Below are 23,728 nucleotides of genomic sequence, written 5' to 3' on the forward strand. Positions count from 1 at the left end.
TGAGTGTAAGACAAACTTTGAAAACCTGAAGTTTGAGGAAATAAAATTAAATCAGGTATGTCTATTTATATGCCTGCAGTATATTTGTACATAGACAGACTTACCTGCTGGGCATAAGTGCAATCAAAGTCATGAAAAACTAAGAAATACTAAAAATGGTTGGACCATTTGTTGATGGGTTAGGTTGGCTGAAGAGGATGAAATCGATTAACTGCAGAATCGTTATTTTCTCCCACTCCAAAAAAATTCATCAAACTCTTTGATAAAATGTGTTGTTGTTGTTGTAGTAGGGGTTTAGGAGCATCAGCGACTAAGGCCATAATGCTCCCTGTATATTATCTGTAAATTGCGTGTATTCTGAGGTCGATTTTCTGTTTTTTCTGGACGAAAAACCGAGTTTCCGGGAGAAAAACCATGCTGTTCTTGCCTGAGGCTGACTAACTCAGATACGTTGTGAAAAAGGTCCCTAAATATGCCTCCCGTCATCTACGGGACTCGAACTCACGTCTTTTCCACGCGGTGTGGGGAGGACAGTGATCCTACCAACTGTACTACCCAAGAGGCCTAGAACGAATAGACGACCTACTAAAATGAAGTAGAACCTCAACAAAAAAGCTAAAAGGAGATACGAAACGGTTGAGAATTTTTCCCCGCATAAAAGGGGATTGACTGAAGTATAAGGTTGAGAAATGGTCAGAAAAAAGAAAACAAATGGTGCAGAAATGCACTTTCCTTAATAGGAAATAGCAAATCTGAAACCAGCGCGTAATTAGAGATATGAAGAACAAAATGGTGTTCTGTTATCAAAACTTAATCTGAAGACAAGAGACATATTAAAATCTAAAATTAGCAGCGTCACGTATATAGGTTAAAATCATACAATAAGATATTATTGGCATCTACAAAAATTTCTAAAGTACTTTAATGGTAATCTGCTTTTTATATTTAAAGCATTCTTCCAATAACGATCTTTAAGAATGCTTCCCCTAATTTAATTACTAAAAACGTACACAAAAAAGAACTTGAATACTAAAACAGAATGATTTTTAAAAATAATTGGCAAGACGGGATATTTTTGACTCAGTCAGCTACAGTATCAGTCGGTCCCATGATAAAATGCAGTAAAAGAAATCAGAAACATCTCCAGTTTAATTTAGATTAAACTTGGAGTTAACCTGGTCGAAATTTTGTAAAAAAAATTCTAAATTACTTTACCAATAAATCTAATTTAAAACTAATCACATAGAAAAGTTGATAAAAATCGTAATACAACGATACTATTATTTGATTAGAAATTTTTGAAACAGCTATTGATTTACCACAATTGTCACATGATGACAGCACGTTGTAGTTATAAATTGTTTATTTTACAGTCGGTTTGCCTCTACGTGTGAGAAAATTCCCTGCAAAAAAAGCCAATTTTTCGAATCTAGACAGCAGTTAATTAACAACTGTGAATTTTCTAATGCTAGTTTTATTATAGTATAATAGAGGGCGCCACTCAACACTGGTATATATATTTTTATTTATTTAACTTTTTAACCTAAATATTTCTTGCGCAAGTTAAAGATAACGCAATGCATAAAACATGAGTGATGCAAATCTCACCTTCGAAAGGATCCGACCATGGCTTCTTGGTTAGCTGAAAACTGCTCACCTGAAGCACTTTGGTCCATGACCTGGACCAAGCTTACTGTATAGCAAATATGCCATTCAGGTGAATAAACAAGTAAATAACACCTTCAAATATTCTTTTGAAGGTGTTATTAAGTCAAGATAAAAACATAGCTTCAGGTATTGCGGTAAAAAGAAAAAATAAACAACTGAATTGGGATAAAATTAATGAAGTAGTACCCAACGTGTGTTCCGAATATTAAAATGATTAAAAATCAGTGGAAGAATGGGATTTGTTCCACAGAATCTAATCGAGGCACTTATATCGATCATAATTCACCGCTGTCAGGCCTGTTTAGTCGTTGGAGATCATGTGACCATATTTTAGAGCATCTTGTATCGACTTCTGTAATGTGAACTTTTTAGTAATTCTTATACAATAAATGTCCCTTATATCTGTTCGAAGTTTCTCGCTGTCTCCTATTTCGTCGTTATTCTATGGTACACCACAGTGGCGTAGTTACCATGTAGGCAGGCAAGGCAATTGCCTCAGGGCCTGGCGTCTTTGGCTGTTTCCTCTTTTTGCAATTTTCATTACAAATAAAACTAATAATTTTTGACTCTGCAGATGAGATAACCAACGACACAAAGAGGAACCAGCTTAGATAATCAAAAATTAAGATAAAAAAATGGTATTCCATCATTGTTTTATAACCAGGGTTGGTCTGCAAGTTTGGACTATCCGTATTTGCGAATAAAGATGGTGCTTCCCTGCTTATTGCCTTTAACCTATCAACATAAAGAGAACACAGCTATATTCGTAGAAGTCTGCCTATTATGATCATTGGTGTGTAATGTGCTTAACACCATGGATAAATCCGTCCTGTTTATAGCATTCCACTTTTTTTTGGCCGCTGTTGTTTTCTTTCTATATGAGATGAATTTTTCTGATTTACTTAACAAGTAACCTCCGATGGTGGCACTGATGATAACCAGTGTAATGATGGGGTGTGACTAACTAGATTCTTGATAAATCGGTAATAGAAAACGAAAACAAAAGCTTAATGCTCTTATATGTTTTTAAATTTTATGTTATGGGGTGCCAAACAAAACAGAAGCTTTTGACACTCAAATAACTGTATGGTCCAAAATTTTGTTACCTTTTGAAGGCTTGTGACCATGACATTGTATCACTTTGAATAAAAAATAAATAAACAACAGCAATGCCGAGATAAATAGCTAGGGAGACTTAAAATTGATTATTTTAATCCCTAGTATTAAAATCAACAAAGGAAAGAATTTTGAAATACGAAATACTCTGATAAAATGGCAATTAATGTTAAAATCTTACGTTCCAGTTGCTGGCAGTTTTTGACATTGGCTTTCCAATCACATGTTTGTTTTACTATGTCGAAAGCTAATCCAGAAGGACATCGGAGTGCCAGTAAGCCTTGCACAGAACACCTCACTACGTCTCGACAATCCTCATCTGCTGTGAGTCGAAAATATTCACTGGGGGACCTCCCTTTGCAAAGTTCCGCATCGTTTTGTGTATCAGCATTTGCTTGTCTTTTCACTATGGATATGCCATATGCTGCAGAAAAAAGAAAGAAAACAAATAAAAGTCCATTTTAAAGTAAAAAAAAGTCTATAATTATAATGAATAAACTACCCTTAATTATTCCATTGTTCCTGTATTTCATTGAGTCCTTCTACTGACTAGCAATGAGGCCACGTCTTTCTGATATACCTTACTGAATAGATCACCAACGATATCATTGCAATCAAAATATTTTTTAAACCAACAAAAACTAACTTAGCACAAAGAAGGAAAAACATGAAATAGGTCACGCTATTTCTACAAGAATCTAATTTTGTTTATTCTATTTCATAAATCACAAATCCAGTGTTTATAAAAATTCACTACCAGTGATCTAAAGATTGGTTAACCCATTAAAGCCATTCAAATAAGAGAGTTGAAGAGTTGATAAAACACCTTATATGACATCGGAAGTGGCACATAAAAAATCAGAGCAACTTTAATATAGGAAATTGGCAACATAAAGAGTCAGAAAACATTATCTTCGGATACGCTACAGAGATCATTAACTTTTTCGTTGACTGGTTAAGCCTAATAGCACCAATAGACTGAGAAATGGCATGATCAGATATGCGTTGTGCTCTGATTATTTTCTGATACTTAAACTCGCTCAATGGTTCAGTGGTCCTTGATCTACCAATTAATTCAAAGTTCCATGAGCCTGTTATCCCATATCTGTTAAAACATTGGTTTTGGAGTAATTTTCACTCCCCAAAGAATAATAATAGAATAATGAAATGATTTTTTTATAATTTGATGTTTGTTACCGGGTTTGTGGAGCATAACATATCTTTATACATAATCTACCACCCACGCGCACGCCCCTTATATGCCTGCGCAGCTATTCTATTTGAGATTCTCAGTGGAGTAATTAAACACTAGATTGTCATTATAATTATTTCAATCTCCTGCCTTGGCTAGCACCTGGAAGCTTTTACATCCGTTTCAAACTCTACAGGGTGGAAACCAAAGTTTTATGTTCTATAGAGTTTGTTCAGGCTTCCAGTCTTTGTTGATTAGGTCTGGTGTGAAGACTCGCGGTGCAATCCAGAAACTTTGTCGATTATTAAGTAGTTGTATTGCGTGAAAATTTAATTTTCTTATTGTAATATTTTATACCCACTCTATAACAATTCATATGGCTTAATTAAAAAAAAAATCCTCCCATTGGCGTTATCCTAGAACATCCTCATCCACCAATGTGCATTATGTCCATAAATTGCGTGCGTTCTCTGGTCGGTTTGCGCCTTTTCCACCGGAGGTAGGAGGACAAGGATCCTAACCGCTGTGTTACCTGCGAGGACAATTAACGTCATGCATATTTCACACTAATTCCCTGTTATCCAATTATACGACCTAGAACTTGAGTGACATAATTTCCGCTCAAGCATACAACTGCCGATAAATTTAGTGTAAAGACAGTCGTTCCAGAAAAAGATCCAGAAAAACATTTCACAGACCATGGCAGCCTGCATTTTTGGCTGTTGACCTTGTCTCCAAGGAAACTTAGGCTTGGCAGTAATCGTAAACAATAACAATAAGTTATATACCTGAAGATAGAAAGTATGAATTTTGGGGGAAGCGCACCAGAAGAAAATTATTAATCCGATCACACTAGAAAATTAAGTTTCAGCGAGCTCGTATTCTGAATTAATGAAAAAGCGCCACTAAGGATTTTAGTTTTAAAATGGAACAAAGATTTTTCTTAACAATGGACATAGGGCAATTAGATCTTAAAAGCCCACTACAGAACAACGCCAGACCCAAATACAGTACACCCAATAATTTCTCTGTTTAATAAAGGAACACTTGTTTCTCTGCAAAATAGAGGTCAATGATCCATTCATGTCTATTGATGTAACTGACTAGGCATCACCCTACTTAGCTACTTATTTGTGTGGGGTAATGAATGGTTAGTGTTGTTCAACTCCACCTAGAGTCATCTTAGGATCATCGTATGAAAGATATTACCACATGTTTGACTGTTGAACTTTAAATATCGCTGAGAATTAGGTCATGAAAATGTTGGATTTTCTAGTTTACTGGACAACAGGAATTTTTATACCCAAGAAGTCTATACATCCTTAGCCAAAAAAGCATCCGTTAATTGCACAATGCTGTAATATTCATCCTAAAGAACCGTAGTTTTCTTGGTGCATTGCTGCAGAGATAACTTAAGAACTCTTTATGGAAAGTAACCACCGGATTGAGATCCAATTAACGTGGATATCCAGGACCAAATGTGCCAACGTTTTCTGAAGTATGACTCAACTCCACACGTGTTATGTGTGGAGACGAGTGTGCACCGTCTTGACAGAAATATTATCCATTGTAGAAGAAGAATGATGTGAAACAAAAAAGAACTAAATTATTCTTTGTTTTGTTAGACATACAGCACTATACGACTACTTTAAGAGATAAATATATTTAAAACTGTTTCAAGATTTTGCGCTGTTCCTCCACAACAGAAACGCCCAATTCGCACTCTCTGGACTTCGGCATCTTCACTGATGATAATATTGGTGCTCGTATATCAGTGATTTTAGTTCAGATGAGAATTTTATCCTTTTAAGTTGTTTTTAATAACTTTTAAGAAAAGTGTATTGAAGAATTTTTATATATCAAACCCGTTTATTTACATCTGTTTGTTCTATTAGTTTTAATGAAGAGATGGTGATGTTCTACACAAGCATTAGTATTTTGAGTGACACCTCTTTTTATATTTTAAGTGCAGATATAAAAATGCCAAGTTCCTAGACAGGGAGCCAGACGTAAGGGTCAACGGTTGATAATGCAACCTTCTCAAAATACTATGATTATTAATTGGTGTTGCTGAACCTGAGACTGTAATATGTTTGCGTTGTAAAAGAACCGAAAGAATGATGATTCTGCCCACGTACTCCATTCTATGTCCACACCCAGCTGTCTGTAGAAGGGTGAGACAAAAGACAGGGCTGTACTCAGTAAGACTGGTTACAGGTGCCTGGAGGGAAGGGATGGTTTATTCAGGGGACGTAATTAGGCAGATCACATTGACTTGTAACACACTGATCCTGAATTGCTTACCAAACCTGACTCGTAATTAAGATATACTGTAGCACAAATGAGGACATATATATGAGGTTACTGATGGTTTTATCCAAGAATCTTTACGTTTTCTTTCTCAAGTATTTTAATCTACCACTCAACTGTGGAATAGTTTCCAACAAATAGCACAATATTTACTCATTTTAGTTTTATTTACTCTTGAGCAAAGAAAAATATACTTGTAGCAAATACGCACTGATTAGTGGACATTGATCTTGTCCTATTTAGTGTTTCCCGGGTTGATTTATTAACCTGGGAAACATTTATATCTAAATGCTTACTGATCTCTTGTTAGAACATGAAAATTTCCTCACATTCCCAAAGATGGAATCTGCCTATATACCCTAGTATTATCTTGACCAAAAGGTAAATCGCTCTTAGAACACATACAACTGCCAAACAAATATTTCTTTGTCCTTTAGGTGTGGTGCAATGGTCAACTGAGTTTGGTGATTTCAGATTTCCACCCACTAATGAATCTATATTATATCGTGTCATGTATTCTGCGATCGACCTGTTTGATAGTATGCTATGATCGACAGTAGCCGAATTGCTCAGCTTAAAGCCCATGTGGGTTGCACAGTTGGTAGAATCGCCGTCCTCTCCCACACCGGGGGCGCCTCCGTAGCCAGGTGGGAAGGAGCAGCAGTGCGTAGCACACGCTTCTTGATTAGACCGGGGTTCGAGCCCGTCACCACCAAATACGGAGGATGCGGAAAGGTCAGGGAATGACCACCGCATATCCCGGAGCAATATGGCCTTAGTTGCTAATGCTCCTAAAAAGCAAATAACAAACAAACAATAACTCCCACACCGGGTGGAAAAGACTTGAGTTCGAGTCCCCTTGATGATGTGATGAATTTTTATTGGCGTTTTTTCACATGTGTCTGAGCTAGATAGTCTTAGACGAGGGTAGCATGGTTTTCTCCCGGAAACTCGGGTTATTCGTCCAGCAAATAGAAAATTGACCACAGAACACACGCAATTTACAAAGTGTATACACGGAGCAATATGGCCCTAGTCGCTGATGCTCCTAAAACCCTACCATAATAACAACTCAGCTTAGGTTGAGTAGTTTCTTCCCTTCTTTGAGTTTTTAATCAAGCTAACATATAAAAAGACTCGAAAATGAATGCAATTTAGAGATCCGATGTACTGACAGATAGGTTAGTCACAGGCACAAAAGGTAACAGTCTTGAAACAGACTGAACAAACTAAATGGTAATGGCAGCGTTTATTTTTATTCAATGACACACATAAGGGGATATAAATTTAAACTGGAAAAGGATGGATGCAGGTTAGATGAGAAAAAATTTGCTTTCACCCAGTTGATTGTTGGAAGAAACTTTTATATCAGTCTGTTTCAAGACTGTTACCTTTTGTGCCTCTGACTAACCTATCTGCTGTAGTCTATTAAATAACTGAGCTTCAAGTGATGCTTGAGTGGCATCGCTAGCATCGGTAACATGGCGACTGTAGAAGACTTGTTGCTGTTCTCTGCACGGTTGCATTACATAAACATCTTTGTGTAATTTGTCGATTCTTGAATATTGAATCCAATATTCAAGAATCGACCTACACATTTCCTTATACGAGGTGTGGCAATAAAGTTCACGGACAGGTGAACTTTATTGTTGTGGCCATGTTCGATGAGTTTGAAAATAAAAAGGAAGTGGTATGTTGTAGTTCAAATTCCTCCAACAGAAAGTGGTACAGAGATTGTTCAGTAGTAGGCTAACAGGTTGCAAGTAATAATCAGTTTCGTTAGTAACGTTAGCGTTCCGTGTCACGATTTTGCAATGGAGCAACGAACGAATATCAAATTTTGATTAATTGGGAAAACCTGCAACAGAAATGTATGAAATGATAAAAACTGCTTGTTAAAAACTACGGTGATGAAACTTTAAGTCGTATCGTGAGGATGTTCGCGATGATCCAAGAAGTGGGGGTCTGTCAACCTCTCGAAATGAGGACAGAGTTATTCGGAAATGCCCCACCAATTCTGCATTTGTTGTGAAGACATTTCTGACAAAACATGGCATCATACAGATCAACCACCCACCCTATACTCCGATCTAGCACCAGTGGACTTTTTTTTCCCCCAAGATGTAAACTGTCCTCAAAGGAAAGAGATTTCAGTATGTTGAGGACATAAAAAAAAACATAACCGCCGAACTGAACGTCATCTCTTTGGATGCCTTCACTGACTCTTTTCAGAAACTTTTAGAACGGTGTAATAAGTGCAGTCAATCAGGTGGTGATTACCTTGAATAAATATGAAACCATTTTGAGATCCTTTACTTTCGGTTCTCTTTTTTGCAGCAGTCTAGTAACTTTATTGCCACACCTCTTATAACGAAACGATCACCGTAATAACCATCTTGTCCCTGCTGGCAAAATTCCTGTATATCATTCTCACAACTGCATGATCTGTCCTAGCTGTCTGCCCTGCTCAGTGAACTTCAGTCGGACTGTATAATTATTCTTAGATCTTTTCGTTCTCCACCACTTTGAGTTGGTACCGCCAATTGGTACGTTATTCTGGGATTGCCTATATCCACACGTAGTAGCTTGTGTTCATCGATTCTACTTCTTAATCCATCTGCAGAATTTTTTCTTAGATTTATTGTATTAATATGCCCCGATTCTTGTCATTAACCACCCTTCCAAATTTTGTATCATCGGCCAAATAAGACATTAAGACATATCATTAACAAATATTGAAAATTAATAAGAGGTCCAGTACTGAATCCTGAGGGTCTCCACCAATAACACTAGTCTAAAAAAGAGCAGTGCCCACTAATAATCACTTCTTTCATCTGTCACTCAACCATCCCTTTATCCATAGTAGTAACTTACCCTAATACCACATGAGGACAATTTGTACAGCTGTCTTTAAAGCTTTAAATCTAAGTATATGATGCCAATTTTTTTCCATCCAGGTTTTGCCTCTTAGAATTTAACCAAAATTGGTAAGGCACGAATTTCCTTTAATAACTCTTTGCTGTGATTCCTGTCTATTTGGTCCTAAATTTCCTCGGACAGAAGTCAAGTTTATAGGTCTGTAATTACTCACTTTGCCTTTTGATCCGTTTTGTGAACTGGGGAGATATTTACACATCTCCAATCTGTAGGAATCTTTCTCAACCAAAGATTCTTTTATAATTATGGCTAAAGCTTCGATTACTCAATTTATTACCTCTTTTAATCGATTCAACATTCAACAGCTTCAACAATTTTTCTTCTACTTTGCTCTCAGTTATCACAAAATCATAAAGCTCGGGTTTATAACTTGATATACTTCTGACATCCCCATTTCTAAAGATTTATTCACGCGTGAACTTAGATTCAGAATATTTTTTCAGTTTATCGGCACTCTGAACAGGACCATCAACAGTTATGCCAATCATATCGAGATGACCAATATTTTTTTTATCTCTTTCCTCCTAATCAACATTAGCAACGAATTCTTTGCTGCTTTTCTTTACATTCTTAGACAAAAACTTCTCTGCCTTAATTTGCTTAACACCCTTAAAGATTTCTTTGTCGCCTGATAATTTATAATCATTTTATGCATTTTTTCTTCTCTGCCACTGACCTCATCAGTTCTTCTGACATTCATTTACGTCTAAACCTTGGGCAATATAAAATCCTTAATACCTTCTATGGTTACTTCCGTAATCCAACTGAAATGATCCCATTGAAAAGAATTAAAAACTAAGACCATTGTAGTCATCATTGCGAAAGCTAAATCCCTTCCCTTTAACCTTTACAGTTGTAGAAAACAGTCATCCAATAAATCCAGAATAGTCTTGATACTGTGTGAGTGACCAACTCACAAGTTCCAGTCAATACCAATATTCGTTTAAAATGAGCGTTTGTAAAATAAACCGGGCAAAATAGAATTATTTGAAAACAGAACAACAAAAGCCCAGAAAGCGAAAGTCTTTCAGTTGACAGTTAAGAGGTTCTCAAAAGGAAGAATTTAACTCACTCTTTGAACATATCTATTTCTTTTTCCCACATTCAGATGCTGTTAATAATTTTTCCTGGTTCTTATTATAAATAAGTATATTTAAAATAAACACAGTACGAATCCTTAAATAGAACAACCTTAGGGCAAGACCAAGGATTTCGTAATGAATCCTTATAAGTACGTAATGAGGACAATATTATGTTATTAATTCTATCATTGCATGACATAATATTGTCCTCATTTATCTGGAGGCAGTTAAACGTCAGTGTATCGTGTCTGGGCATTGTGTCTGGGCTAGCCAGCTAGCCTTTTTTGCCGAATAACCAAAGTTATTTCCTAGAGAGAAACAATTCAACCCTCTAGCTAAACAAATTATAGGCAGTACGCATAAAATTTAAACTCGGGCATAATAAATCATATATTGGTATGATTTATTATACATAAAACTTCAAGAAACACTTTTGTAGAACCCTCGTGGGTAGCACAGTTGGTAGAATCACCTTCCTCCCCACACCGGGTGGAAAAGACCAGAGTTCGAATCCCGTCGATGACACGAGGACTTTTATGGGCTTTATTCATAATGTGGCTGAGTTAGTCGGTCTCAAGCGACGCCAGCGTGGTTTTTTCTCTCGGAAACTCGGATTTTTCGTTCGACAAACAGAAAATCGACCATAGAACTCAAGCAACTTACAGACAATATACACGGGGCAACGTGGCCCTAGTCGCTGATGCTCCTAAAACCCTACTAGTAGTAGGTTAACTACAAGAGTAAGAGTAGTTAACCTACTGAGATTGACTTTCTCTACGAGATTTCGACTGGCAACCACCTGTACCCTTTAGCAACCTGGCCAAATCGTACCATCCTGTACCACTCACTCTTCTTCTTCTTCTTCCTCCGTCCCACTGCTTTTGGCAGCCCTGTAAGCATATTAATTTCATCACTGGAAGGTGCATTCATGAAGCTGTTTCTAATAATACCCGTTAGCCACAATAACTTTTGCAAACGTGGAATCAGGAGTTTATATCTGCATTGTAATCTAATCTCAAGGTCATAGCCTGTCACGAATATGCCATCACTACACTGCCATCATGAAAAGTTGCCCATCCTTCAGCGGGCCAAGGAGATGAGTTACTCGTACGTAGGCAACATTTTGCAGTTATTAAGTTGGAAGACTAGTTTGTTTCCTTTTTATGGAGATTTTTTTAGTCTCTGCTTTATTTCTCCACTAAAAAAAAAAGAAAAAGAAAACATTAAATCGTCTTGTTATTAGCGAAACCAAACCTGCTTTGTTCGCATACTTTCAGAGGAATGTTGTCTTCCTAGACATGAAGACAAATTCCGGTATTTGAAATTTTCAACGAGTAATTTCTTTTTCTTAGGCTATTTTGCATTTCTCACATGCAAACACAATGAAAGGAAGGCCAATGGCTGTGACCTATGGTGGCGAATGCTCTTCCTTGAGCTACCAGAATCCCAACACACCTAGCAAGAATACATAATTGTGAGTAGACTAACCGCATCGTGTGGAGTTTGTACAGACTATCAAGCTGAAATAGGACAAGGGACCTTTGCAGTGATAAACCAGTGGGATAGACGAGAAATGTCGACACTGCAAGAAAGAGAAAGAAGGACAGAGGCTGTCTAAGAAACCGGACATACAGCTAACGGAATGTTGCAAACCAGTCTTTCCTGTTCTTTGGGCACAGCAAGGGAAAAGTGGGGCAACCACATACATTTGTAAGCCATGTTTTGTTGTTGTTTCCTTTCTTAGCTCACTGGTTACGTCACAACACTTCGCGTGCAGGCAATACACACAAGCTTTGAAGCAGAAACTCGTGGTGTCTCTCCACGAGCAGCGGAGGGTAACTAACCCAATTACCCTTTTTCTTAAGAAATATTGAGGGACGTTGACATGTGTTCTTTTTCTTGAAGCCATTGGCAGCTCGCATTAGAAGTCAGGTTGGAAAATACAGTAGAAAACTTAACTTATAGGTACAGGTGGGAGTTGAGCGTAAACTGGAGTTTGTTCTATGTTAAGTTCATAAGAAAGTAAAAATTAGTTCAAGAGAAATGTACAAAATAGTGACACGATTTGCAAAATGAAAGCCCAGTAACATATAAGAGCCTTCAGATGAAGAAAGATCTAAAAAAAGAATGTGGAGAGAAAAAGAGAGTTACAGAAATCAAGGGTTGAATTGGTTAAAAATGGAACCTGTACATCAAAGGACAGAACAAACTATGGACGATTGACTTCTCTATATGATAAAACGGATTGTAGAATTATTGATGGATGACTGAGTTGAAAAGTTATCTGTGGTGTTGTTGTTGTTGGGTATCTTAAGCTTATGGTTGGTGGTGCAACATTTCATAAAGACCAGTTTCCCTAACCTTCAACACTGTTGTTTATGCCAATAAACAACATTACAGTGGCAACCAAGTAATATCGGTTATTATTGTGTTGAATAAGTTTCAGAATTAAGTTTCCAAAAGATGAATAATTATTTCAACAAGTAATTTCAATTTTTTATTCTTAATTAGTTAGAAGAAATGCGGGGTAAATCATGCTTAAACTTGCTTAGAGTAATTTTGTTGCGATCCTGGAAACCGGAAGAATCCGTTGAATATGAAAAAACAAACGGTTATTAAATTTGACTTCAGTTTGTATAGAACAAGTTCTTGCTTTACGAGTATAATAGGATCCACTCGAGAATCCATCTTTGCCATTTGTACCTGAGCCTACTGAAGCCTGGATACACCAAAGTATCAGAACGAGCTTATTTTGAAGCCTTAAATTAAAGAACTAATTTTGTCACTTTCTTGCAAGTTATTTTTCAGTCGTAGAATTTTATTGGTCTACTCATAACACGAGGGGTGTTTGTAAAATAAGGTAGACCAAAGTAGTTATGTCGATTTATTTATTCACACAGAATTAGAATAATTCGCATAGAACAGTGAGAGGTTCACATTATTTTTCTACGTAGTCGACATGACAGTCTGGGAACATTATTATTAGTGGATTAGGGCATGAATCTACTACGAGACATCATGTGAGTAAAGTTAGGCCATACCCTTAAAGAACAGCTTCATCGTTTGCAGATTTCTACCAAGAGAAATTCCGTTTATCAGTAGCCCAAACAGCTAATACTAATAAAAAGGAAAGGTTGGAGTCTAGTGTATGGTAAATGCGGAAGATGCGTCAAAACCTGCAAGTCATACAGCTTGAATTACTGCTTAGTGGGAAAATATCCCACATTTTGCAGACGCTCTAACCTCTTCCAATGAACATCATCTTTCAGTTTATCTAGTAGCATCGGTATTGATTGTTCCTTTCCTAGGAAGTCCACAACTAGACCCTTGCATTTAAAAACAATTGTTTTTAACTCACAGAGGGAAAACACTACACCCTCCATATGAGTGAGAAATATTTTGAAAACACTGCTAGCTATAGCCTCGATTGAACAGACATTGAAGAGTACCTCCAGTCTCCGATGAGATTTGAACTCCAGCTTCTCCAAAGTGACAAGGGACGAATCTACTTTACTGTCAAGGCGGACTGAACAATTGTGGAGCACTCTGTCACTAGTTGCTGCACATACTGTTAATCTACTACCACGTGTGGAAATGATGCTTTCTATTGTTTGCATAAATTTCCTGCCTCACCCTTTGAACCTTGCCTCGGAACACCCTTCGTATAATTAAAATAAAATTGATTATATTCGCACAGATGAAATGCTAAAAGTCATGAGGAGTTGATGAGTTATTAATTACTAACTGGATTCTTTACATTAATTATAGTGGTAAATTAAAATAATTTATAAAATTAGCTTGGAAAATTAAATCTGTGTGGTGTAAATCAAAAACGAACTCAGAGAAATAATGCGACAGAACAAAAAGTAATTATAATCTTAATTCCATTAGAATATGAGTGGAAAATCTTTTGATAGATTGACATCGCATTGAAGAGATGGGATCTGTCCAAACTGTCTCTAACAGCGGGGGACTTAACAGAACAATATATGCCATCATTGTGGATGTAATAAGTAACAGGTCAAAATGAAAGGGTAGGCCAAATACATATAGTCAACAAGTATAAGAATAAAGTTAAGTAGGTAAGCAGGTCAACATGGGATGCGTCTCGCTAGACACCAATCTAAAGTCTATCCTCGATAAACAAATTTAATAATACAGAATTGGTTCCATTCTGTACTTTCTGTACTGTTGACTTATGCATGACATTAAGGAAGATGCGTACGTCTTCCCCTTGATGAAAAGAAACAAAAAATATCAAGAACCAATAGGAAGTCAGCACGCTCAGTTAAGCAGCTGATCATCTAAGAAACAAGAATACGAATAAAAGCAAAGAAGTTATGCTTGACTACGGAGAGGAACAGGGGCGTTTAATTATGCTACTTAAATCTTCGGTTCTTGCTGGTTCATTTGAATCGTGGGACGATTAGCATAACAGGCCACGAAGGTTTTTAAGTAATTTTAGCTCATTTTTACCCCATATGTGCGCTGTAGCTGACAGTCGTGGGTGTTCTATTGATCCTTAGGCCCTGTGAGGTAATTTTAACCTTTCAGTGACATGCTAGTTGTTTCTATTATTGGAGAAACAACTTCTTTATCTTCTCAGAATAAGTGGCCAAAGAATTTACAGACTAAAATTAAATGACCAATTGCATCGGCTAATGACGTCTTTAGCTAATTTAGCTAAGAAAATCTGTATTTACAAATTAACATTTTCTGGAGAATTAACCTGAATACTCATTGGAGCTTGTTGCATGTTTTGTGGATTCTATCTTCGATGTTTTAGAAAAATGTGGAAAATTCTTCAATGATAAAAGTATCCCAAATATTAAGATGTAGCTTGCAGTTCAGTAAATCCAGTGAACAAAACTGCGATCAGTTTTGTTCACTGAACAAAAGATTTAAAGGATTACGAAAGAGAAAGTTTTCACTGAACCATCAGAGAAATTTAGCTGAAGCTTTATTTATAGATCATTAACAGAGTTGCCTGTGACTCAGATTGAATGATGTAACACTATAAGTAAGATTCAGACACAGGGAAAATTGTAGAAGAAAGCTTCCCTGCAACTTCTGTTTATAGAGGTCTAGGACTGTTACTAGTATATCCAGATTAGAAATTCTTCCATCCAACGTTTTTATCCTCTGTTAACAATAATGGATCGCAGAAAAGGAGTTACTATGAAAAGCTAAATCATATTGCAAGATATCATTAAGAATTCCAGTCTTTTCGGAAAATCAAGAAATATTGCCCTTTTCTTCATCTTTGTTTATAATTTTTCCACAAGAATAAACCAGTGCTAAATCTGTCCCACCGATCCTAATCAAGAAAGAGCTCTTTATTTCAATGTCATAAATTCTTTTAGGGGGCATTCATCAATAACAGAGCATGCGTAGAAAATTTGGGAATAATAGAAGAAACTTCTACAATGTACTCTAGGCTTGTTTACAAGAAAGAACCAGCAATCCCGTTGCCAACTCTTTGGGATTTGGATTTCCCTTTTATATGCACATCATAAGACTGCAAGTATGGAGACAATGATATACCATGATAAATTTATTGTCCTTCGACAAGGAACCTCATCTTGACCTTATCTGCAAATATCCACGTTGAAAATAATGGTAGTCATTTCAAGGGCCGGTTGCATATATGGAGCATTATAGCGTTATTGATTCCAAAGATACTTGGACGAGTTTACGCACTGACACCAACAAAATATACTGGTTGACGAAATCTGTCAAAAGAATTTTTTGTGAATATTGGAACTAGCGCATCCATTAGGTAGCGACCTTGAGCTCGAGATGCTGCGAGTAAGATTGGTCCTCATTCTCCAAATGATCAATTACACTCGTAGGCTTAATTTTCAAATGAGACATAGTTTCCAAATGAACATATTAAAATTCTATAAATAAAAATGAGGTCTGTGGGAGGGCTCTCAATACCAGTGGCACAGATAACTGTTTACAACAAATTGAAAGGACAAAACGTAGGAAGTAGGCCGAAATTTCATCATAACGTCGTTTTTATAGATGGTATAAGTTTTTTTCCCCATTTCATAGTTCAAATAGCTTAAGATTAATTGCTAAAAGTACTAAAAGACCAAAACGAATCAAAATCATTCACATAATCTATTTTGATAATTTCAAATTCCATTTCTTCCTGTTCGAGGAATAAGATCAACCATGCTGTTTAAAATACTAGCAATCCATCTATAGTTTTCACCCCTTAAATCAAATAAAGAAACCAAACCTGCTCTGTTCAATAAATATCTAGCACTCATTATTAATTTATTTCAGGGAAGCCATGTCGCTTAGACAAGAGGGGGAAAAATTAACAAGTTTTTGTTACATCAGTTTGCAAAACAAGTTCCGAAACTACCGGATTCTGGAAAGCAGTATTTGGGACGTAAGACCATCGCTAATATACTTAGTTATCTACTTTGTAACTTCGTTTGTCTAATAAAAAAAAATATGCCAGGTAAAACTCGTGACATATTTTCACAGTTAATCGCTGATAAAGAGTTTCAAAAAGGTTTGAAAATAAATTTTAGCCTGTACTCAATTTCCCCAGATGTGAGCTTAAACAAGACGAAATTTTGTGATACAATTACTTTACTCACAATATTTAGGTTTTTGCAGGTGAAAATCCCTTCAAAAAACATCAACAAACGAACTTCAATCTTCTATTCAATTAAATTCTATATTCCAGAAAGTCAAAAAATAATGATATTAAAATAATGAATTAAAATTAATAAACCATAGGCCTAAAAAATCAGGAAAAATCAATTTCGTTTTATAGCTGTTTCCCCGCAAGAATTCTTCGAGATAATCAGATTTAAATGGGGATAAAACAAATTATATTAGTACCACTTGGTTGGTCTGAGTGATGATACTGATAATCTTCTTATTCAACAAATCACTTTCACCATTGGACAGAAGTCCCCATTTTTTTCCAGAGTTCAATAATTCCCATAGAGAAAAGAAAAAAGTTCACACGGTCCGACAACAACAACAACATTTCTTTTCTTTTTTTTAAATTACATCCAACTTCTAAGGTCACCTACCATGAGATGCTAGAGTTGCCAGTACTGCGAACAGTCCAAGCGAATTCATTTCTCTTCCTCCGCTTCTCTCACACAACGAAAAGGAAAAACTGTTGCTGAGTGCTTATATACGACGGGCCTACAAAAGGGCATTCTAGAACAGGTCGACTTTTACCTCCTTTCCGCCAGTTTGCTCATAGTTTATTTAGTGGACAAGTATTTGTGACGTCACTAACTCCTTGTCCAATGAGAAGTTGCATTCTTTATGTAATAATCCAAGAACGCCTCTTTAGCATTTCTTATCTAAATATATGACAAGAATCGACCACTACTAAGTAATATCCTGGACCTCTAGAAGTATTTTAATTCCAAGTAAATATTTTTCTTACAAAGTTTGTTCTCTGTAGTTTACAAGGAAGAAAATTATAGAGTGAACCTAAGAAAACAGGAATTTGTATTCGTATACTTTTCTCCAATTCACAATAAAAACTAACCGAGCTTGAATTGAAAACTAAATATTTGACCTTATTTGCTGCAGTTATTTAAAACGATACCCCCACCTCCCTCCTGAAGCAGGCAAACAGCTGGTGAGCAATTGACAACAGATGGAAATGCAAAATTACAGTAATAGTCACTAGGGAGCAGCACTTTCTAAACCTAAAAGGTACCAGTGGTGCGTCCTTAGAACCGGTATAAATATATGGTAGTATTTACGTTCACTAATTACAAAAGGCAATGTGACTCTCAAAATATCAACAGCTTTTTAGTTTAATGTGGAATTCAATGTACCCACAGAGCTTCTAATTATCAATATTCCATTCGAACATTTTTGGGACATCTGAGTCACCTTTTTGAATACGTTGAAGGGCGGATTCTTTTTTTCTGTCCTCGACCAGCCTTTAAAGAGTGTACTGTGAATGTGTAAGGTGATGAATCAACTAATTTGCTACTTCTTGGAGGTGGTTGGAAATTCTGTGTAGGTTTATGTCATGAACACTGCCAAAGATATATTATCATGGATACAGTACTTCGGAAAATGCCTTTAAAACCCGGTCTACTACTATCTTTTCATTTTATTCTGTATATCTTAAAAGCAATTTATTTATTTTTGAAAAAAGATAAAGATTTTATTTTTCTTTAATTATTAAATAACCATACCAAGTATATAATATTATATCATTTAATGATAAGTTGAAAGCTGATAGGAAAAACAAATGGGAGTTCTGTTTAGGCTTGCACGGACTGGCACATGAAGGAAGAAAAAGGTGACAACCGTATTAAAAATTTTATCTTTGCTTATTTATTTCGATTTCAAGGAACTACTTAAAGAAATCATTCCACGAAGCCGTAGGCATCCGGTGTTGGGGATAAACACTGTTTTTATGAGACGTAAATAACTTTATAATGGTCCAACGAGAACAAATTCATAATGATCTATAATCGGTGTTCTCCGAAATACAAGAAAGAAAATTGATATTTGAAAGAAAATTCTTAAACAAAGAAGTTTAAGTCGAAGCAAGAACAACGTCCTTTTTATTATTATTATTATTACTACTATTTTTAATGTAGTGGGTTTATTTAAGCTTAAGTGAGGAATTCTTCTGAATGAAGACGCATCTTTGACCTCTAAATCCAGAAGGAAAATGAAAATAAATCTTCAGATGTTATGCTTCAGCAACTGGGAGTGGGTTCCTTGGATAGCTGATTACAGGAAAATTTTAACTGAAAAAAATCAGTGATCAATAATTAAATACTTGGTTAAATATTGATTATTGATTATTATCAATAAATATTAAATATTAAATATTGATTAATTAAATAATTAAAAGGAGTTTAAAATAATTATCTCATAGTCTTTCAAATTTAAGTGACTGTTAGTATCAATATTACTACAAATACGCTTTAAACATTAAATAAAATGGCGTTAGTAAATAAAATATTTCTTTTTGCATATTCTAAGAGCGCCTCTCGTGGCAAGAAAAGTTTTCGAATTCATTGTTTGAGTAAGAACACCAAGCTTCTGTTAAACTATCTGTTGGAAATAATTCTCCATTTTTTTAATTCTTTTTCTGAATGTTATTTGTAAGCTTAGTATTTTTATATATTTTTATAATTATATGCTTCCCTCCTCACACAGGTAACAATCCAGTTGACCTTTGAATTTATTCAAACTGTCAGCCTCAACTACCTGCGAGGGCAACTTGTTCCAGCTTTCAATGACACGCTGGCTAAAAGATTAAGAGAACATTTAGAATTAAAAGAAATGGGATATAAAAATCAGTCAATAGAATAAAAGGGAAAAGCATTTAAAATTTGGATAAATTTAGCACATATGAAAATTAAAAGAAAGAATATAAAAATGGGATACCATAGTATATAGAAGAAGTAAAAGACTTGGCTAAAATCAAAGTAAAAAAATAAACGAAACTTTTTTGGTCTTGGTGATGATTTTGAAGTCCATTGCATGCTCTGACTCTCATCTCCAGTGACAATGTAGTCGAGGAAATTAGGATTGTCTTGACAAGTCTGGATGAAGTCCGTTTGATGACACTCTGTTAGTTCTGCTAATTTGTGAGGCTGTGCAGCAGAAATTTTACACAGACCTACCTATTCCCAAAATCTTCATGCAGAATTTGACAAATCGTCTCATTATTTATATCGAATTCATCAGCCATCATTGAGGATCAGACGACGATCTGTTGTCACAATTTCACCAACTTCTGCAACTCTGCCCTCATTTCGAGAGATTGACCGATGCCCACTTCTTGGGTAATCGCGAATATCCTCACGTCCATCTTTGATCCGATTATACCACGCAAATACAATGGTACGACTTAACGTTTCATCACCATAAACAGTTTTTAACATGTCATACATTTCTGTTGAAGATTTTCCCAGTTTTCCCAAAACGAATATCAAAGCAAAATTTGATATTCGTTTGTTGCTCCATTACAAAATCGTCACACGGAAAGTTAACGACACTAACGAAATGGGTTTTTAGTTGCAACCTGTCAGCCTACTGGACAATTTCTGTACCACCTTCTGTTGGAGGAAGTTTGAACTACAACATACTATTTCTGTTTATTTTCAAACTCATCAAACATGACCGCAACAGCACCAGTAACTTCACTGCCACACCTACAGGGTGTCAGAAAAATCTGGAACCAAAAGGATTTACGCTCCGTATGCTTACTGTCATTTACAATATGTGTTCAACGTGTCTATCCTGACTCTCCACGCATTTTCTCAGCCGGTGTACCATGTCTGTTTGGATTCTTCTCAGCATATTTGGTATTTGGTATGTTGAGGGTCTAGCGGCTCCTGGGATTTCTCCCATCTCCGCGGTGTTCTCTGTATCGAGTGACAGAACCCTGTCAAGCCAGAGATTTAAAGTGTGTGGATCGTGTATAGTGTAGTCTGTTGTGCCCATTGTTCATCTGACTTATTGGCCATCGGGCCCCTGATGGGACCCGACGTTGCCCATACCGCGCCACGTGGAGGCTAGCCAGGTGTTACCAGTAAGGAATCAGTACTCTCTCAGGTCCTGCCACCTACTTTCCTCAGATTTCAGTGGCTGGGACCTATAAAAAAAAAAACAAAAGAAAAAAAACATTTCTTTAATCGCTGTTGGTGCTTTTGTTTGGTCATAGAGATTTGCCTTAAGAGCGAGAAGGGATTGTGCGCTGGATGAGTTTTATTTTTGGCCGAAAAGGGTCGGGCAAGCAATTTTGGTGTAGTTACAATTTTGACATGTGGGGCTGTGCGCTGTGAAGGTAGACAGATTTGGGTGGGGAGAAGGAAGGCTGGAGGGTAGAAAAAGAAGAAAGGGACAGAAAGTGGCCCCCCAAATGTTCAGTGGGCATGCCCATGCCACACCAGAGGGAAAGTGGATTTTGCAGGGAGAGGAGGGGACAGGGGTGTCCCCCCCACCGGGAAAAGGAGATAAAGTAGGCCCGGAAAGGTGTCGGACCTGGTTCGCCATTTGACTAGTTGGCAACAGCAAGGCTGCAATCTAAGTCGTTCACTTTGACTCTCCAGGTGGTGGATTTAGTCTCGGCAGAGGCCAGGATGCGTCACCTGCACGTGACAGGCCAGCTATATCTAGGTCCCAGTGTTTGGTCGCATCTAGTTAGGACTCAGTTGTCTTTCAGTTGCTGTAGGTTGTCCCCACCACTTGTGTTCAAGTCCTGTAGTCACTCAGCTGGTCGTCAATGGTCAGTTGTGTTCTTTGTGCCCATCGGTGGTCCAAAGTCTGAAGTTTGTTTCAGGGTGGTGGAAGCGCTCTTTGCCTCGCGAAGAGATTTGAGCGAAAAGAGTGAAAGCCTTATAGTTTTCTTCTTCCTGCAGCAGTATGTCCTCCTGATTTCTAAGGATGGAGCGTAGTTTGGTAAACAGCAGGCCACAGAGGTCTTCGTATATATTACATTCGTAGAGCAGGTGCTCCCAAGTTTCTTCTTGTCCGCATCTACAGTGCGCTATGTCCGAGATTCCAAAATCGTGTAGCTTCTTCCTGAAGGAGCCATGCCCTGTCAGCAGGTAAGTATGAAAGTCCAGGAGAGTACCAGGTCGGGGAAATAGGGTAAACACGTCCAATGTCTGGTATGAAGCTTCTAGTTATGCGACCTTTAGTGGAGTCATTCCACCGATTCTGCCACACTGTTCTCATGTGGTCTGTAAGACGTCTTTTTTCCTGTGGTCTAGTCAGAGTTGGGTCCGTAGTGTATCCTAAATGTGTGATTACCCTTCCTTTGGCGTGTTGGTGCAGCAGCCCACGGCCGACAATCTCCAAGTCCAGAGGGAGACATCCCGCAAGGACCTGGAGAGCATGGGTGCTCACCGTGCAGCATGCTCTGGTTGTTGTGAGGAGAATTATTCGATGGATGGTTTCCAATTTCCTTCTGTTAACAGCAGTGCTTGCCTTAGCGTACCAAGCTCCCTCTGCATAAGCCAGTGCCCGGATGAAGAATGCCTTGTAGACGTTTGCGAACGCCCTCTTCTTCAGACCACAGTCTCTGCGTGTAACTCTAGCGAATAGGCCGGAATATTTCCTGAATCTTACTCTGAGGTAACTAAGATGTGGTGTGAAGTTGAGGTTTCTATCGAGGATAACGCCAAGATATTTGACTTCTGTTTGGAGTTTAATGGTTGTTCCATTTATTTTGATCTGGGGAGGCCTCCTGGGACCAAGGGAGCCCTTGAGGAGTATTGAATGTGTTTTTTTCCGGTGAGATGTTCAGCATATTAGGTATGTTAGGGGTCTGACGGCACCTGGGATTTCTCCCATCTTCGCATATGTTCTCTGTATCGGACAAGCCAGAGATTTAAAAGTGTGTGGGATATGTACTATGTAGTTTGTTGTGCCCATTGTTCGTCCGGCCTGTTAGCCGCCGGGCCCCTAGTGAGACCCGATGTTACCAATACCCGCACGGGGAGGCCGGCCGGGTGTTACCAATATTTGTACTCTGGCGAGTTTTGCCACTTACTTTCCTGGGATTTCAGTGGCTAGAACCAAAAAAAAAAAAAAAAAAAAAAATCATCGAGGTTGATATTAGTGATAACTAACAAGTTAGTATTAATAATATGCGACGTGGGGCTGTGCGGTGAAAGTGAGTTTTAAAAACCAAATAGGTTCCGGCAAGAATTGAGATGTAGCTCAGCATAGTGTAAAGTGTGTTTAGGGTCAAGCGGCACCAGGGGTTTCCCCCATCTCCGCGTAGTTTACATTGTGGGTGAACCAGTTGACTGGAAAAGCCAGAGATTTAAAAGTGTGTGGATATTGTACATGTGTAGTGTTGTGTACCGTTGTTCTTCTGGTCGTTTAGCCGCCAGACCCCTACTGAGGCCCGACGTTGCCCCACTTTCGCCCCGTGGAGGCAGACCAGGTACCCACTAGTATATAGTTCACTCTGGCAGGTCCTGCCACCTAATTTCCTGAGATTTCAGTGGCTAGGACCTTAAAAAAAAAAAAATGATCGCATACGCGTCGCGGGAAGCGCTAGGGAGAAGTCCAGAATGTTCGGCGAAATTAGTTTAGATTGGTCACTTTAGATTGTGTGGGGCGTGTTCACGTTGCTGTCAGATAGAGTGGGGAGAAGGCTGAAGACTGGGGGGATATTGATAGAAATATGGAGCCGAAAGGGAAGGCAACTCCAGTTTACAGTGGGGCATGCCCATGCCCACCAGAGGGAAAAAGGGATGGAAGAAGGGAGAGGAGACAGCAAAACCATCTCCTCCCCCACCCACGTAGGGAGAGGAAAAAATAGTAGGCCAATCAAGGGGACTGCCCCAGATCGCCAATAGGGCATAGATGCAAGAGGCCATAGGCCAGGTGCCGAGGCAACAGGGTTGTGCCATCCGCGAACCCAGCGAGGGTATTTCCATCC

At 37.7% G+C, this 23,728-nt stretch overlaps 1 protein-coding gene across 1 annotated transcript in view; it reads right to left on the reverse strand.

Moving 5' to 3' along the window:
- Positions 1-17,511, reverse strand: part of LOC150076948 (chitin deacetylase 1-like) — a 30,044-nt gene extending 12,533 nt beyond the window's left edge. Inside the window, exons 1-2 of the mRNA XM_090386323.1 lie at positions 17,367-17,511; positions 2,966-3,208 (exon numbers count right to left, since the gene is read on the reverse strand). Of these exons, the coding sequence (XP_090242449.1) occupies positions 2,966-3,208; positions 17,367-17,415 (292 nt within the window). The 5' untranslated portion in view covers positions 17,416-17,511. The remainder of the gene's footprint in view (positions 1-2,965; positions 3,209-17,366) is intronic.
- Between the last annotated feature and the right edge of the window lie 6,217 nt (positions 17,512-23,728).

The sequence above is a fragment of the Mastigoproctus giganteus genome, chromosome 12, assembly GCF_048544385.1.
Source record: "Mastigoproctus giganteus isolate SK-2022 chromosome 12, ASM4854438v1, whole genome shotgun sequence".
In the NCBI taxonomy this organism is placed as follows: Eukaryota; Metazoa; Arthropoda; class Arachnida; order Uropygi; family Thelyphonidae; genus Mastigoproctus; species Mastigoproctus giganteus.